The sequence below is a fragment of the Salvelinus namaycush genome, chromosome 3 (assembly GCF_016432855.1).
Source record: "Salvelinus namaycush isolate Seneca chromosome 3, SaNama_1.0, whole genome shotgun sequence".
Taxonomy (NCBI): Eukaryota; Metazoa; Chordata; class Actinopteri; order Salmoniformes; family Salmonidae; genus Salvelinus; species Salvelinus namaycush.
The window spans coordinates 74,125,683-74,144,141 of NC_052309.1; the positions used below are offsets into that span (position 1 = coordinate 74,125,683).

At 42.4% G+C, this 18,459-nt stretch overlaps 1 protein-coding gene across 1 annotated transcript; it reads left to right on the forward strand.

Moving 5' to 3' along the window:
- The first annotated feature begins 2,775 nt into the window (after positions 1 to 2,775).
- LOC120038105 (activating transcription factor 7-interacting protein 1-like) lies at positions 2,776 to 13,035 on the forward strand. Its single transcript, XM_038984021.1, has 12 exons — positions 2,776 to 3,031; positions 5,889 to 6,760; positions 7,185 to 7,381; positions 7,622 to 7,750; positions 7,854 to 7,928; positions 8,054 to 8,124; positions 8,403 to 8,548; positions 8,680 to 9,525; positions 9,649 to 9,762; positions 9,885 to 10,004; positions 10,091 to 10,158; positions 11,127 to 13,035. Exons 2-12 carry the CDS (start codon positions 5,896 to 5,898, stop codon positions 11,613 to 11,615), a joined length of 3,120 nt encoding a protein of 1,039 aa, XP_038839949.1. The 5' UTR covers positions 2,776 to 3,031; positions 5,889 to 5,895; the 3' UTR covers positions 11,616 to 13,035.
- The last annotated feature ends 5,424 nt before the right edge of the window (positions 13,036 to 18,459 follow it).

Here is an 18,459-nt window from a genome sequence, read left to right on the forward strand (position 1 = left end):
CCACACATAAAACGGTCAACCGGATCATTTCTAGTCATCTCTCCTCCTTCCAGGCTTTTTCATCTTTGAACTTAGATGGTGATTGGCATCTAAACTTTCATTGTATTACTACACCGATTGGCAACGCAGTTCGTCTTTCAATCACCCACGTGGGTATAACCAGTGAGGAGATGGCACGTGGGTACCTGCTTCTATAAACCAATGAGGAGATGGGAGAGGCAGGACTTGCAGTGCGATCTGCGTCAGAAATAAAAGATATATTTTAGCCCTTGGCAACGCAGACGCTTGCGAGCAGTGTGGGTGCAATAATTGAATAACATAGATTTCTAAATTTATTTTGGTCAGCCTATCCATAAGGGTTGAATATTTTCCCAGTATTTTACAAATATTCCATCCCGAGAATATATAGTGCATTCGGAAAGTATTAAGACACCTTGACTTTTTCCACATTTTGTTACATTACAGCCTTATTCTGAAATTGATTAACCCCCCCCCCCCCCCTCCCATCAATCTACACACAATACCCCATAATGACAAATAAAAACTGAAATATCACAATTACATAAGTATTCAGACCCTTTACTCAGTACTTTGCTGACGCACTTTTGACAGCGATTACAGCCTCGAGTCTTCTTAGGTATGACGCTACAAGCTTGGCACACCTGTATTTGGGGAATTTCTCCCATTCTTCTCTGCAGATCCTCTCCAGGTATGTCAGATTGGATGGGGAGCGTCGCTGCACAGCTATTTTCAGGTCTCTCCAGAGATTTTCAGAGAAATGTCCTGAAGCCACTCCTGCGTCATCTTGGCTGTGTGCTTAGGGTCATTGTCCTGTTGGAAGGTGAACCTTCGCCACAGTCTGAAGTCCTGAGTGCTCTGGAGCAGGTTTTCATCAAGGATCTCTGTACTTTGCTCCGTTCATCTTTCCCTCGATCCTGACTAGTCTCCCAGTCTCTGCTGCTGAAAAACCTACCCACAGCATGATGCTGCCACCACAATGCTTCACTGTAGGAATGGTGCCAGGTTTCCTTCAGACCTGACGCTTGACATTCAGGCCAGAGAGTTCAATCTTGGTTTCATCAGACCAGAGACTCGTTTCTCATGGTCTAAAAGTCCTTTAGGCACCTTTTGGCAAACTCCATGCAGGCTGTCATGGGCCTTTTACTGAGGAGTGGCTTCCATCTGGCTACTCTACCATAAAGGCTTGATTGGTGGAATGCTGCAGAAATGGGAGAACCTTCCAGAAGGACAACCATCTCCACAGAAGAACTCTGGAGCTCTGTCGGAGTGACCATCGGGTTCTTGGTCACCTCCCTGACCAAGGCCCTTCTCCCCCGATTGCTCAGTTTGGCCGGGCGGCTATCTCTAGGAATAGTCTTGGTGGTTTCAAACTTCTTCCATTTAAGAATGATGGAGGCCACTGTGTTCTTTGGGACATTCAATGCTGCAGACATTTTTTGGTACCCTTCCCCAGATCTGTGCCTTGACACAATTCCTTTGACCTCATGGCTTGGTTTTTGCTCCGATATGCACTGTCAACAGTGGGACCTTATATAGACTGGTGTGTGCCTTTTCAAATCATGTCCAATCAATTGAATTTACCACAGGTGGACTCCAATTAAATTGTAGAAACATCTCAAGGATGATCAATGGAAACAGGACGCACCTGAGCTCAATTTCAAGTCTCTTAGCAAAAGTCTGAATACTTATTTACATAAGACATTTATTTTTAATAAATGTGCAAACATTTCTAAAAACCTGTCCATCCAGCCATCTAGCCGGCCCTACCCAGCTGTCTGGCCAATAGCCTACTTTATTGGAATCTCAATTGCTCTAACCCTTACTTGTGTTGCCCATGTTTGAATGGGCAACGAGCAGAAAATGTATGACAAATAAAAACAAATGATTCTCACTTGATGTCCAAGATAAGTCATTTCAATTGAGCCAATGTTGTGGAGATTGTTGCTGTGTAAGATATTTGTTTTAGCCTACAGTCGTTCATTCATAATGACAGGATACCTAGCTAGAAAACTTAATTTAATCAATAATTCAATTTTAAAAAACTCTTCTTCGACAGCTGCCAAAATGGCTGACTGAAAAGCTTGACATGCATAATGAGGTTGCAGAACCTAGGCTGTTGATGTAGGCTTATTTGTGTTAAACTATCGATTGAAAAGTAAACATAGGATGCATACAAATATTCTAATACTAATCAAACAGTAAGAAAAAGTAGTAGTAAACACACAGAAGCAATATGAGATGGTTTTGAATCGTGTTAGTTTATTTCCCTCTGGGTATAGTTCCTCACAAGATATTAATGAGTATTCTGGGGACAATATTCAGGATAATAATGTTTTGTGCTAAGGAGGAGAGAGAATGCCTGAAGCACAAGGCGGGATGGATTGAGATGGGACTGTTTTGTATGATGGGTATAGAGTAGGAGAGTAGCTAAAAAAAAGTAGATGACTCCTTTTCATGAAGAATGGTGCAATTGAAAGTGCCTTGAAACACCTTTGTTTCCCTTTTCTGTTGTGGAATTCTGTTCATTTATACACCAACACTCAAACAAACCTGCCCTAAGGGGTGGGTTTAGTACAAAAATAAGACATGTGAATCTTAATGATACTTCTAATTTTAAACTTGAATATTGAACATACACTGTATCTTTATTTTAATCTGGTCCAAGTTTCTCCAAAGATGGTAGCCCCGCCTTCCTCTGTCTGGATTTCCCTCCCCCCTCCGTCACACTTCCTGCTTTGTTTGAGAGGGAGCGAATTGACGGACTGAATAGGCTAGCTGTGGAGTTTAGAACATACGAATGTGGGTTGGGAAGTTTAGAACATACTAAGAATGTGCTGGTTTTGAGTGGTTGTGATTCACTCCCAGTCAGTGACAACAGACAGGATAAGGATAAGCAGACAGGTCAAGTTAGGTTGTTAAATGACTGTGCAAGTTAGCATTTGTTGATTCAATTTAGCACTTAGCAAGTTCTGGTCACTACAGGATCCTGTTTTGAAACTGGATGTAAAGGGTGAGTGACCTCATGTGTTTAACATTGAGTTACTGCATTAAGATATACTTTAATCTTAGTCTGTAAACTTCACTGAATGGATCATTTTATGTAAGTGGTGAAGTATTGGTGAGGCCATTGAAGGCATCAACATACCTTACTGATGTAGCAATTGTTGGTCCGTTAGCGCAACATTTTGACTGAAATATACTTAACTTAACTTAGTCCTCTTCATTTTCTACCGCTGGAGTGTCTTTTGCCACAGTCCGTGCCCAGTCCCATGAGACCCATCTACTCCAGCACAGCCACCACTGTCCATCAATATGTGTCCAAGCCATCAGATCCTGAACGTCTTGATTTCAAGGGCAATGTTCCTACAGCCAGTCTTCTTATACATGTTCCATTAGAGATCATATTTTGTCAGTGTAAAGCAAACCATTGTGTGAAATATACCACTTCATAATTTAAATATCACAATACTCAACTTCAAGTTGTTTGAGGCACAGGAGTGTGTCGTGTGATTTCTGGGCTGGAACAAAAGCCTGTGCACTCCATGGCCCTCTAAGTAATGTCAGGATCAATGACTTAGCCAGCTAACTGAGAAAGATTTACTTGAAATGTAAACAGTACCAACTCAATAATCTATCATTTACTTTAGGTCTTTTGATAAACCAGAAAACAAACCGCTATATCTGAAAGTTTGTTAGTTACCTGGGTAACTTATTGATAGTATGAAATTAAATCCAGGTGTGCAGACTGATAGTATCTACTGGACTTTTTTCACTGGGAAACTAAAATCAAAAGTCGTACTTAGTCTAGCCCTTGATACTTAGTCTAGCCCTTGATACTTAGTCTAGCCCTTGATACTTAGTCTAGCCCTTGATACTTAGTCTAGCCCTTGATACTTAGTCTAGCCCTTGATACTTAGTCTAGCCCTTGATACTTAGTCTAGCCCTTGATACTTAGTCTAGCCCTTGATACTTAGTCTAGCCCTTGATACTTAGTCTAGCCCTTGATACTTAGTCTAGCCCTTGATACTTAGTCTAGCCGTTGATACTTAGTCTAGCCGTTGATACTTAGTCTGAGTGTCCACAGGTGCATTTAATTGCCTCCTTTCACAGGGTAATCTAACTGGGCTAAATAGAATTATCCAACTGCAAAGGGAATCCCCATGAATGTTATCATAGGGGGATTACCCCATACCCTTGGGTTTGACAAGTCAATTCAGGCCCATGCTGTCAGAGGGGGGGTCACATGGAGCTAATCTCTGAATCCCAGAACTAATCTTACTTAATTGTGTCAAATGCTCAATTAGATTCTGGGGGGAAATTCCTGAAAAAATATTAGAGACAAGTAAAGTCTCCACCCTTCTAAACGGAAACTCTTTACATGGAGCAAATGCGTCGCATTACATTTTCAGCTGCAGGTAGTACTGGATTTATATGATGGGGCAGTTTTAAGGAATGACATTCCTTGAGGGAAACATTACTTTTTCAAAGATGATTTGAAAACTTGTACTAATGTCATTACAGATTCTTCCAACTCAATGGGGTTTATTTTATTGCTTTAAAAACCTGAAAATCTTACTGGCTTTAAGAGCTGTCCTAAATTTGTCAAGATCACATGGCTAAGATGGCATGGCACTATGCAAGGCACCTTGATTGTTTGATTTGTTTTCATTCCTATTTTGATGAGAGGCAGTGGTAAGTATATGCAGAACTTACCGCGTAGTTGACTATAGCCTGGAAACCTGATGTTTTTTTAATGGAATTCTACATTGGGCATAAATTAGTGTTTGGATCAGGAAAGTTTCCTCTCACAACCTCTACAAGCCAGAATGTTGAATAAAATAGTATTTTAACTTTACTGTTTGTCTGTGTGGTTGGTCTGTTTGCAGGTAGGAATGTGAGACATTATCCACAGGAAATCATAATTCAATCCTCTTTTCAAAGTGCTGGTAGTGTTCAGATTTGTAACCTGAAGCATGCACAGAACCACGTAAGCATGAGCCTGGCAAGTATGCATGCGTACATGTATTTATCTTGTGCTTCAATGAAATTCAACGTCAGGTTTCCAGGCTAGGTTGGCTATTGCAAGTGAAGGGTAGGGTTCTTGTATCCTTCCTTCTCTCCACCCTGCTGCCTGCAGGCTTGGAGAAACTAGCAGCCTCTGTGAATGCTGCTAGGTGACATGAAAGGTCAAAAGCAGTGAAGGAGGAGCACCCTTCTCAAATGGAACAGTAATCTGGGCTGTAAGCTCATGCTCTCAACATAGCAGCATGGTGCATCATTCAGAAACATCTCTTTTGCATAAAATATGTTAGAATTGTCAAACTAGCTTTCATTTGGAAGGCGGATAAAGCGTTTAAAAAATTGCATGTGAAAACAGAATCCTACTCATTACGCCACCTGCTTAACCCACCTTTTTTTGTTTTGAGCCGCCGTCGGCCAGAGCAGGGCACCTGGCTCACGCCCAGGAGGCAGCCCGGTTCCTAAACAAATGCAATCGCTTTTCACCCGGTGCAAACACCTCCCACCGGGGCCAGATATTTAAAACCCATCACTGAATCGCCTGCTTGAGTTGCCTGGCAGGCTTTGCACTCTACCAATCAGAGTTGACAGGGTGTAAAGAGGAGGAGGAGCTGCATGATTGTGGGTGTGTCCTATCTTGGTCTTCAACAATAGTGTGTACGGGAAAGTCAGTGCTCCCACTTCTATTTGAATTTAATACACTTCATTAATGAAGAGATTAATGAAAATGATTCAGTGTTTCATTTGCATGAATCAAAAGCATTGAAATGCAATTAAGTAGAGTAAAACAAAAACAGAATTGTACATGATTGACATTATTTTGCTCTCTTATCTCTACCACCTTTCAGGTCAAGCATGGATGTTGCTGTTGCAGAGGAACCCCTGAGGAAAATCTTCAGAGCAAAAAAGACTATGAAAGTCAGCGATCGACAGCAACTGAAATCCCTTCACACCACTCTTTCCTCTCCATGTTCTTTCCCATCCCCACCTCAGCCAGCAATGGTAAATGGGAAGCACTGTGAAGATGTGTCTATGGAAGTAGATAAAGAAATACATGGAACTACACATACCACCACTCATGCCCCTTCCTCCCTGACAGCCACATCCCTAACCACTGAGACCTCTGAGGAACCAACAGCCTCTGAATTACTGGTTTCTTCATCACAGAACATACACTCTGATGTAAAAGATGTTCAGGAAGGAGAGGGGGACAAGGAGTCTACATTACCCAGCCTCGAGGTAGAAGACAAAATGAATGGACTGATGAAGGGGGATAGAAATTCCAAAGGGGATGTTATCGTTTCCTCTCCTGTGAGTTCAGAGAAAACAGAAGCAGTAAGAGAGAGACAGGTTGATGGTATGGAAGTAGACCTGGTACCAGGTACCACTCAGGACACAGTGCCCATATTGAACCCTGCCGCCTCCCTCCTCCTGTCCTCCAACACGGCTGTAGAGTCTGTCTCTTCCCCTTCACTCTCCCCGTCATACACGGCAGAGTCAGACCAGGAGGTCAGGCCAGGATTCCTGGTGCTTAGTGAAGATGATGATGTCCAGGATGAGAGCAATGAGGAAGAGGAGGAAAAAGATGAGGAACAGAGGAAAAGTGAAGGAGGGGTAGAAAAAGTTGAGGTTAACATGAAGAAGCCAGAACAATTTGTAAGTGGTGCTCCAGTTGACTCTCCGTCCCCTTCATCACCGACACCTCTTCAGATTGATGAAGGTAATCTTATAGTCTTTTCCAATCCCAACTAAAGCACCAAAGTGATTATGTCAAGTTTAGTTCGTATGTTTATTTATTTAACCTTTATTTAACTAGGCAAGTCAGTTAAGAACTAATTCTTATTTTCAATGACGCCTAGGAACAGTGGGTTAACTGCCTTGTTCAGGGGCAGAACGACAGATTGTTTTACCTTGTCAGCTCGGGGATTCGATCTTGCCACCTTTCGGTTACTAGACCAATGCTCTAACCACTAGGCTACCTGTTGCCCCAGATGTTAGCTAGGTTGCATGAATTTGTCATATTTCTGACTCCAACTGGCCTGTTGGCTAGCGGCAATATTTTTTTTTCAAGATGTTGGCTTCGATTATAGCGGTGTTTTGATAGTTGGATGATATTATAATGTGTTGTGTTCTCTCTAAACAAGAAGAGGAGGGTGCTGCTCTACAGAAGAAACGATCCTTGTCTGGAGACTCAGAGGATGGTGGTGAAAAACAGGGAGAAAGAGACTTGGAAGTGGTGGAGAGGCATAACAAGAGGCCCAGAGTAGACTGTGAAGAGCTGGAGGCTCATGTGGAGCTGAAGATCAGTGGGAGCGTTGAAAGGCAACACAAGCTAAAGAAGGTTGGTCCTCAATTGAGATGTGGTTTATTTAAATTAAATAATTAAATAAAACATCTAATTTCCCAAGTTGTAGTCATGTAATCCTGAGTTGCATGGCATATTTCTGGCTATTTAAGATACCTTCTCGTGTTTTGGGTGTTATTTATAAAACAATCTCTGGCCCGGTTTTAAGGTTAAACAAATAAAATAACCTTCCATCTTTTTTCCTCACTTACCCATTAAAATCCCTATCCTCTGTAGGTGGTGCAGCAGCTTGTTGAGGAGCAGTTGTGTGTTCTGCAGCTCACACTATTTGACATGAGTCTTCAGGGGCTCAGAGACAGACTGGACAAAATAGAAAAACACCCGAGTGCACTCAAGAGCCTGCAGGTCAGTTGTCAAAAGATGATAAATAAAACACAAACAGGGTAAAGACATTGGAATGTATTGCCCGTTAGACAAGCAAATCCATGCGCCACGTGTGCCCTTTCAGGCAAAGATTGCCCGACTTTCTAAGAAAGTTGCAACTGCCATCCAGGCCAGGGAGAATGCCAAGAAACCTCCAGAGGTGAGTGAAAATGGAGGCAATTGATCTTTCAATGATGACTGTGATTTCAGAGAGAACTTGCTTTTTTGAAAGATTGGTGGTACCATTGGAACTCTATACAAAGTGCTCTTCCCTATATTCATCAGGTACTGTTGCCACCTACCTCTACTTCTGCCACAGCAACCACCCCAGCAGGATCAGCAGTTCTCGGCCTGAGGTAAGTCAATGGTTTGAAGTGTAGCAGCGTGTCCCAAGTAATCAGAGGAAAAACATTTCACCAGAGGGTAACCCAAAGAAATGGGTGCATTGACAACGAAGATTCAATTTATCATTGAGTTATTTGGGATAAAAGCAATTGATTGGATGTACAGTGATGTCATACTTCATCTCTCAGCATCCACTTATGTTTGTGTTCACCATCATTCTCCACTGAGCAGCCTTTTGATCAGCTTCCTGAATCCTCTGCCTGTAATCATTTCCTCTCCTTGTAAACAGAACAATGGGGAACAACACACCGGATCCAAAGCGTAATGATCAGGGCTGTCAAACCCCTACTCCTGTACGTAATGATCAGGGCTGTCAAACCCCTACTCCTGTACGTAATGATCAGGGCTGTCAAACCCCTACTCCTGTACCCACAGGTGAGCAGGAGGGAGTTAGTCTGTTGGCAGGTTTCTCTATCTTAATCTGTGTGTTTTCTTTAACCAACTGATATTATTATTGTATACGGTCTCTTCTTTTTTTAAATCTCCATTTCTTTCTCCTCCACAAGCCTCCTTGCTACCTTCCCCCTCTTCCACAGCCTCAGCCGGATCTCAACCCACATCCCAAACCTTGATGCTGAGCACCTGTGTTACCCCAACACCAGGCCCGTCCGCCTTCCCTCTCCAGTCATTCCTCATACAGCTGCCTGGTGGAGGGACAGCCATCCTTACCAACCCAACCAACTCCCAGCTAATCCCAGTGTGCGCATTTCCCGCCATGACGAGTTCCACCGTGACACCCACCACTGCCTTCCTCCTGCAGAGGACTACTCCCTACACCCCTGCTGCTCCCAAGCCCCCCTCTGCATCCGCCCTCTTATCTCATTCCGCTGCCACAACCACGACTACACCCACTGACACACCAGCTGCCACAACGTCCCACATGACCACACCCATAACCAGGGCCACAACCATAACCACACCCATAACCAGGGCCATAACCACACCCACATGCTGGGCCACAACCGTAACCACACCCACACCCAGGACCACACCCAGGGCCACAACCACACCCAGGGCCACAACCACAACCACACCCAGGGCCACAACCACAACCACACCCAGGGCCACAACCATAACCACACCCAGGGCCACAACCATAACCACACCCACACGCAGGGCCACAACCAATGTCTCCCACCCTGGAGCCACTGGGACAGTCAGCAGGCCCAGCTCCGGTGTGTCTGTCTCCGTCTGTGAGTCCATTCGGCTTGTATCTGTGGCGAACTCCACTTCAACTTCATCCTTACCAAGATTCTCAATGCCAGCCACCACAGGCACTCAACCCTCTGTGCGACCAGCTGCCCCAGCGCAACTAGCTGCCTCAGCACAACTAGCTGCCCCTGCGAAAACAGGTTAGCTTACACCTCAGAAGTTTGGCTTGTTATCTTGGAAGAGTACATGTAAATAGTTTGTTTTGCCCGGATTCTCAGTGTCATTCTAACTGAGAAGCTGTTTTCCTACACTCTCCTATGTAGGTAGTAAATCTACAAACCCTCCTTCAGACTCCACACAGGCATCTCACCCTGCCAAATCAGAAGCATTCATAGACCTGACAGAGGAGGAGGAGGAGGAGGATGATGATGTTCTAGGTAAGATTGATATTCCTTTCCCTCCCGCTTCCTTTTGGTGAGCAGTATTTTATGATATTATAGAGGCCAGACGTGCAGTGAGTTGTACATCTCTCGAAGTTGTCCCCATGTGTTGTGTGCAGTTACTGGAGTGCTGAAGGCTCCGATTGCTTTGAAGGCCTCACCCTCGCCTTCAACAGCGGGTCAGCGAACAACAGCCACACAGCAAACCGCCACCTCCACTTCAGTCGGAACACAGGCCGGTAGGTGGTGTCTTGTGCCAACACTGTCTGTGGTTATGTTGACAGTAGAATACCCAGATTGTTTTTCTCTTTATTTATTGTTTCAGTGAGGTCATCTCTTGGTCAGACTTCAGCTGTTGGATCTCCACACGCCGTTTATCGTCGCCCCCTGCAGGTGAGACTACTAAATATTTGAAAGCAGAGCAACTGTCTTTCAATACGTGCACTGCGTTTCAAACTCATAAAAGACACACCCTCCTCCACTTACCCTCGCCTTATGCAATTGGGGGAATACCCGTGGCCGTCTTTGTCGTTGGTTCAAATGATTAGCCAAGCAAGGGAAGTTGGCAACGTAAGCCCCTCAGCCCTTGTTTTTGATCGAGTTTGCAAGTGTACAATTATGTTCACTCCGGGGCCTGAAACGCCCCATAATTCAATTTGCTTTGATTGTAAATCCGCTAAGAAAGTCAGCCTAAACTTAAAACCAACATTAATATGGAGAGTCAACATACAAGTGTAAGTAAAAACAAATGTAATTAAGTTAGAAATGGTGCTACTAATGCACATGACGGCTCAAACACTTATCATAAAAGTAATGTTTTTGTTTGGTTAGCTTTTGGAAATGATAGCTTGCGCACAACTTTCCCTGACATCACACTTATACATTTTAGTTTTCGATGTATCTGATAATGTAGGATGGCTAACATTCGATGTCTGCGGAGGCGTTGTCTTCTAGCCAAGATATGAAATGCAATCATAATTGACTGTAGCGCATATAAGGCACACACACAACAGCTACCAGTGGTTCCATGATGACTAAAAACAACCGTGAGATGCCCGAGTGACACATTTCCGGGCAAGAGCGGGCCATTTAAAATGAATTCCTTCTTCCGTCGCCCCTTGCCCTGCAAGTGTCAACTCGTCAGACGTCATGTTACGTCATCAGAAGTGTCCACTTAATTTGAGGGCTGAGGGGAGAGGGTGTGTCTTAAGTGTTTGGAATGCTGCCATGGAATACTGCATGTTCCAGAATGTTTTCCAATTGGAATAAAATGTACATATCAACCAAAGAGAGTAAACATACTAAATGGATGTGAAAGGCTAAGTGAAAGTTGTAACATTTTGATCAAATTAATCTTTCAGGGCTCCCCATCTAAAAGTGTTGCCTCAGCAACATCCACTTCATCTTCCACACCTTGCCCCCAGCCCTCTCCCCTTCCCCCCTTGCCTGTCCCACCTCAAACTATCAGCCTGCCCCTAGAAGCGGCCAGCACCAGCCCTCCACAGCAGCCTCTGCTCAAAATAACCCGGGTTCCAAGCCAGAATGACGGCATCGTGCTCTCCTGGTCTGTGACTGAGGTAGACAGGAGCTGTGCTGCCGTGGACAGCTACCACCTATACGCCTACCACCAGGACCACTCTGGCCCCAGCACACCTCCCCTACTCTGGAAGAAGATAGGGGAGGTGAAGGCCTTGGCTTTGCCCATGGCCTGTACACTCACACAGTTTGTCTCTGGCTCCAAGTACTACTTTGCAGTCCGTGCCAGGGACGTGTTTGGCCGCTTTGGACCATTCTGTGCGCCTCAGTGCACTGATGTCTTAACGCCCCCTTCACCGAAAGCTCCAATTTAACCACACACTAAGATTTAAGTTAAAATGTATTGTGTCAAGTTAAAACAAGAGGAGAAATGTTGATTCTGTAGATTTCTTTTTCGGGTTACTAAGCTAGCCAAAGTGAAAAGTTCAGTAAAGCTTCTGGCAAAAGTAATTGCTCTATTTTCAAATTAATGTGTTTGGTATTTGTTTTATCAGAATTGTTCACTCAAATCATATTTGAGCCCAGGTGTTTACAAGAGTGACTTATCTTTGGAATGTTACTGGAAAATGTTGTTGCCCATCTTGGTGAAATCGGTTGGCCCCATGTGACCACTGTCTGCCTGCCGTGTGTTTGACCACATGGGAGCAGCATTGTACCAAAATGGTATCTTTGACACAGGATGAGAGGATTTGAAAATCAAACCTGAAATGGCCTGGTCCCGTTTCTGAACGATTATGGACAAAGTATTCTTCTCCTTCTAGTTTCCTGAAGGTATTTGAAAACTCAAACTTTTCATTGCAATTGTCAGTCTAACTGAAAGAACATACTATGAAGGGCAGAATGACCATGTTATTATATGGTAATACACAGTAGTTCTGCGTCTCATGAGAAATGAGCCTGCTAAAGCCTATGCGATCTCTCTTCCTCCTGCTCAATTTCTGCTACTGTGAAGGACAAGTTCTACAGTTAAATTATACATGATCTAGGGCCTCCTGTGACACCTTTTTTTTATGGATGTAATTTAATATAGTTTTTTTTAACCTTTTTAATTTGGCATGAACAAAACCAGTCATGATGTTTTCATATTGTGAAACAAATAACTTCAAAAAGTAGGCTACCTGCGCATGTTCGTCTACTCCAAAATAATTCCAGCATCCTAACATTTGATGAATGGAAAGAGACACCCGTTACGAAACACCAAAAAGTGTAATGACATACTGTGATTTTCATTAGGTCTACACTTTTGTAGCCTGAATTTATTGATCCGTCTTTGACAAAAGGACCTTTTTTGTAGAAAGAGAAGTTGTGACGCCTGAAAGGGGGCTGGGAGATGGGACTGTCCCGGGTTGACAAGTGCAGCCACGTGGATATATATATTTTTTAAACCATGACCGGCGGGGGTGTTCGTTTAATTTGGAATACGCTTTTATTTTAATATTTACCTCTAGCAGTACAAATTGCATTTTAAAGAAATAGTAGAATTGTTAAATTAGTATTATTTAGAGACCCCGCCCCCCACCCCAAAGTTTGACTTTGTTGCATTTAGGGGGACTCATGTCTCATTCAGGGGTCTGAGACCCTCCTGGGCCCCATGTAATTCACACTGTCTGCTGATCGTTTTATGTTCTGTCTGATAGGGACATGTATTAATGGCTGGTTAGAAACAGGTCAATAAATGCATTGGACCTGACAACAGAAAGGTTAAGTACCAAGAAATATTCAGACTATTGTAATCTTTCATTAAAATGTTTGTAAACTATACTGGTATATTGATACTTGACTCTAGGGGGAGCTAGTCCCTTATCAGTTTTATTCACACTAACACCAGTTCCTAGACATTTATTGGAAAGGCACCCCTCCTCCTCCACTCTCTCAATGCATACTAATGCTGCGAGAGGACCCTCCTCCCTCCCACCCAGATTTCTCAGGGATGGGTGGGAGAGGGGACAGATAGCATTTTCAGTTCAGTAAGGCAGGCAATACTTGTCTTTTCAGTAAGCAATATTGATGAGCCTCTGCAACATGTCTAACCTGTGTGAGTGGTATGTACTAGACCAGAGCTAGAGGAAAAGAACATGTTTTCATCTGGATGGGGAGGCTTGTTTTGTTGAAAGAAGAAAGAAGATAAGCTGGGAGGGGGAATAACTGGCAACTGCCATTCCCCCCTTCCACATAGAGACAAGAAAAAAACGGAGGCTACTGGAGTATTTGTTTTTTTCTTTCGTTCTTTGTTCTTCTTCTTCCTCATCGCCTTGCTGGGAGGTGCTTTATCTTTTCATTTGCTTGCTCTCTCCGTCCTCTGCCTCCTCATCTATTTCTCCATTTACCTGGTCTACAATTTCTTCTATTTATGAACGAGAAAAGGAAGGAAAGAGATTTTTTTTCCTTTTTTAATTTCCTTATCCATTCTCCCTTCCCTTCCCATTCCTATAACTCCCAATCTTTCCCCTGTCACCCACGCTCCTCCTCCCCCCATTTCTCCACTCACTGTCCACCCCATAACTTTGACTAGTTTTTGAATCCACCAGTGTTTCAATTATCCAGATTTTTCCACCAGAAAAGACAAGCTGGTTGATCACACTATTTTACCTTTTTCATGTTTTTACCTTTTCCTATTTTGTACCTCTTCTTCTCCCACAATCCTTTGCATCTCTATTTTGGGGATTCTTATTTATATTTATAGGTAGGTCTCTTAGTGTTTAGTGTCCGTCTCAATCTGTTTGTGTGTGTTACGCATCCACATAACACACACACACACACACACACACACACACATGTTAATCCACAGTATGGCTTGGTAGAGGAATGGTTCTTTCATCAAATCATTCAGCTGGTACTTGTTTTCATGACATGCCATCCCCCTATGCTCTTTCTCTCCATCCCAAACATCACCTTTTTGCTTTTGACCTCCATCAAAACCACAGTGATTCATCCTGCAACGCCTTCCTCTCTTCTCAGAGGAGCACATTTTCTCTCACAGTATTGCACAACAGTCTCTTCTTCTCCCATTAAATGGGTAACTGCCTCCGTTTCCTTATATTGAATCATTTTACTCACACACAGGAGGAGACTAATGCAAGGTCCCAAGGCAAACTCCATATCTAGCAAAAAAGAAATAAACCAGTATAGTATACTGTTCCCATCTCATCCTGCACCTCTTATGAAACCACTGCTGTCTGATGAAGACTGTCAAACATTATCTGTAGATCTGCGCTTAATACTCACTTGTTTCTCATTCTACTGGTGTGTCACCTGTGTGTGCATCTCCCTCCCCCCAGCCCCTCTCCTGTCACTCTCACTCCCTCTGACACACAAGCACTCCAAGATAATGGACTAAAACCCTTGCTGCAATTCTTTACCTTTCAGAGGATCTTTTTTTTCATGCTTTTCTCATCTGTCACTCATTTTAAGCGCCATTCATCTCTATCCCATCGTTGTTTTCCACCTACACCCCCACACTTTTAATTATCCAATCATTTCTTTATTTGTTGCTCCATCTTTTTAATTTGCCATCAGAAAATTATTCACTTATCCTAGTGTTCTATACATTAGAGGGTCATTTCTTTTTTCTGATATAATTTGAGAGTTATGTTTACTTATATGGGGAATCATTTTTGTAAGTTATTACTGGGACTACTGTGATATATTTTAAGGGGCAGGTGATTTAGTGTAATTATTTTGGAACAATGTTTAGCAATAGAAGGAAAGTGTTGACAGGGTGGTGAAAAGGTTGTAGGGAACTGGTTTATTGCGAGCTAACCAAAAAACGTAGACTTTTTGGTGTGAGAGGGACAGAGAGGGTGAGAGAGGGAAAGAGAGAGTGAGAGAGGGAAAGAGAGTGTATTAAACACAGCAATAGACATATACATAGATAAGTAGAGCAAACCACAATTCATTCTCTCTCCACCTCTCTTTATATTTCCTTTTGTTCTTGATGGAGAATGTTATGATTCTCTACATTATATGAAGATATTGGGGAATGGGATTTAAAAACATATTCTTCACAATGATAAATGCATTCTGGATGTAGCTGTTTTCCTGAGGAATTACTCTGTCTCGGATTGGACTCCAAATGAAAGCCTCTAATTAACTGTTAATTGAAATTCAGGACTTTTTGGTGTTTTTTTCCAAATGGACTAAAGCTGATTTGAATACTTTTTTTCTACTAATGAATTTTAATGGGATTTTACTATCAAGGATTAAGGACTCAGCATCTTTTATCTTCTAGTGATATATTTGTGATTGTTACAATTTCTCCTATCTACAAACACAATTACATTTAGAATCACTCAGTATTAAGGGTTAATTAGGTGAGTACAGTGTCTCTCTTACACACAAACTATCTCTCTTGCTCTTCATTTTGTTGTCATTGATTAATGGTATGTGTGCACACACTTTGTCGTTCAATGTGGATGTTAACATAAATATTCCAAGTCTTTCATACATAGCATTGCACCACAGTGTGTCGGTGTGTGTGATAGAGAGAGGTGGATATTGATCGAGTTGAATGGTGGATTATCGAAGATCAGTAATTTCCCCTAAAATCTACTGTATTTATTTATAGATGTTTTCCTTGAGCCTTTAATACCTTGTTTGAGGTCTTATAGATGTTAGTCTGTCCATAAAATCAAAAACTCTGATCTCATCACAGTCTTTCTATACATTTAGGCTACATAATCTGTTTCTGGGTCGTTCCACGAATAGTGCCCTTTGAGTCCCTTTGACACCTTCAATTGTGCACCAATATTGCATTTTAAAAGCCTGTTATATTAAATGAAGTACCCTTTAATATAGACCACGTGGACAATTCTATATATCTGTTCAATTCAATACATTTCCCCACGTTTTCATCATCATTGTAAAGCTGTAGTTATTTTGTTGCTTGGACAGTAATTTCTGAAGATTATTATTTATCTCTCATGATTTATGTTTCCAATTTCCCTCATTTTAAAGTCAACCTGTTACGTGAACCAAAAAGCCACTTTATTGGTGGAATGACCCATCTCCACACCTCATAAACAAGCTTCTATTTCTTTGCCTATATCTGTACTCTGTACTCTTTAAATCTTCTCCCCACCCACTCTCCAATGCAGTTCTAGACACTTCGGTTAATGTAGTGTGTGTGTGTGTGTGTGTCACTGTAAGAGAGCGAGAGTGAGTCCATTGCCCTTTCCGCCTACCTCTCCCTGCAGCTTATCCGGTGAATACATCATTATTTCAAAGGAAAACGTCAATGTGTCGCAACGTACAGTATTATGCACTTTTCTTTGTTGTCTGTTTCCGCTTTGGGTTGAGAGCCTCAGCTCAGTGTGTCTGCTGCAACACACCCGCCTGTCCATCCATCACATATCCTGTGTGTTTGACCCCTTTTCTCTAATTCACTTTCCTATCATTTGGCTGACAGGGTTTGGATTTATTCTGTGTGCTGAGAATTGGTCAAGGTCACAGGTCCATACGTGTCAAATCCACCTAGGACTTGGTCTTGCAATGCTTGCCATTATCCATGGTGCGCTCTATTTTGACCCTAAATGTGACTGTAAGAGTCTACCTGCAGATGGGCCCTTAAGCCCATGTAGTCTGTCATACCTGTCAGTAACATCGCAATGGGGCTAGATGGTTGGCCAATGTGTAACTATGGGCTCAACCACAAGATTCTTGTGGGTCTCCTAAAAGGAAAAAACAACCACAATGGGTAGAAAGTTGATTATCATTAAACTGATAGAATTGAATACAATGGTTTTTACTAGTGTTACAGTATATGTTAACGTTTTATGTGTTTGTATGGGCCCACCCATCCCTTAGATTGTGGTTGTCCCTGAAATGGATGGACTGATCCTCTTGGGCTTCAGTTCCACATGATGTGTTGACTTTCTGTGGTCTGTGCATATCCTGAATTTATTCAGGTCCTCTGTAGCTCAGTTGGTAGAGCATGGGGCTTTGCAACGCCAGGACTGTGAGTTGGATCCCCGGGACCACCCGTATGTAAAATGTTTGCATGCGTGACTGTAAGTCGCTTTAGATAAAAGTTTCTACTAAATGGCATATTATTATTTCCATAAATTGACATATTCTAAAATGCCATTTGGCACTGCAGGACCACTGGACGTGAATTATTCAGGATGCGTTCTGAAATTGTTTAACCTAAGTAACCATTTGAATACGCTGGAGTTTCATCCTAAAACATAGACGTTTGCATATGATCTCCACCATCAAAAAGACAATGTTGTCCTGCATCTTCTACATTTCATGTGCTGCAGCCATTGCTGACTCAATAGCAAGGCCAGGAGACAGCAGGGGCTGTGAACATTCAGAATCTCCGTTCAACCACCCGTAATCTTTGTCACTCGCTATGCTGTCTAACACAGACAGGGCCTAACCCATGTCTTAGGCCTACTTCTTCCCTAAGATTATGAAACCATTTCAAACTTAGAGTAATCTGTCAGTCTCCCTCTCATTCAACCCACTGAATGCATCTGTGGATCAGACACTGGGCTTGGTGATTGGAGGGAGCTACAGTATATAGGGCAAGGAGACTATTTATTGGCAGTTTATACACTCCAAGACTGGAGAATATGGGTCATGATCTGCTATAAAAAGTCTGTTTAATAATTCATCATAGCTGATTAAGAAGAGTCGTATTGACACAACGACGTAAGGGAGGATATAACTACAGGAAAGTGGTACACCCTTTATGCCATTTTGTGTGTATTAATGGGTAGAAATAGTGGCTGGATGGTAGCTTTCTCTATTATTTTTCTCTGACGTTTACATTTAGGGTCACCCTCTTGGTTCATTGGTTCATGTGTTAAGTGTATGTCACTGTGATTGTGTTGTTTACAGCATGTGTCTGTGTGAGGCCTATCAATCTATTAAATATAGAACTTACAATATGTTTCCCTAGAGACATAGTTCATTATTTATCAGCGTATTTAATTAATCATTTATTTACCTAAAGTATGGCCTATGCAACATGCCCTTGAACAGACAAATCCACTTTCATTCATTGAGAAATTGCTTGTAGGGTATTTTGAGATATGCATGGGTATAATTAGGATTAATAGAAGTTATTCATTACACTCCTGCTGTACTAAGGGGGAATGGAGACAATTTAGTACATACAGTACATTTGTGTAAAATACATAATTGAAGGGAAACAGC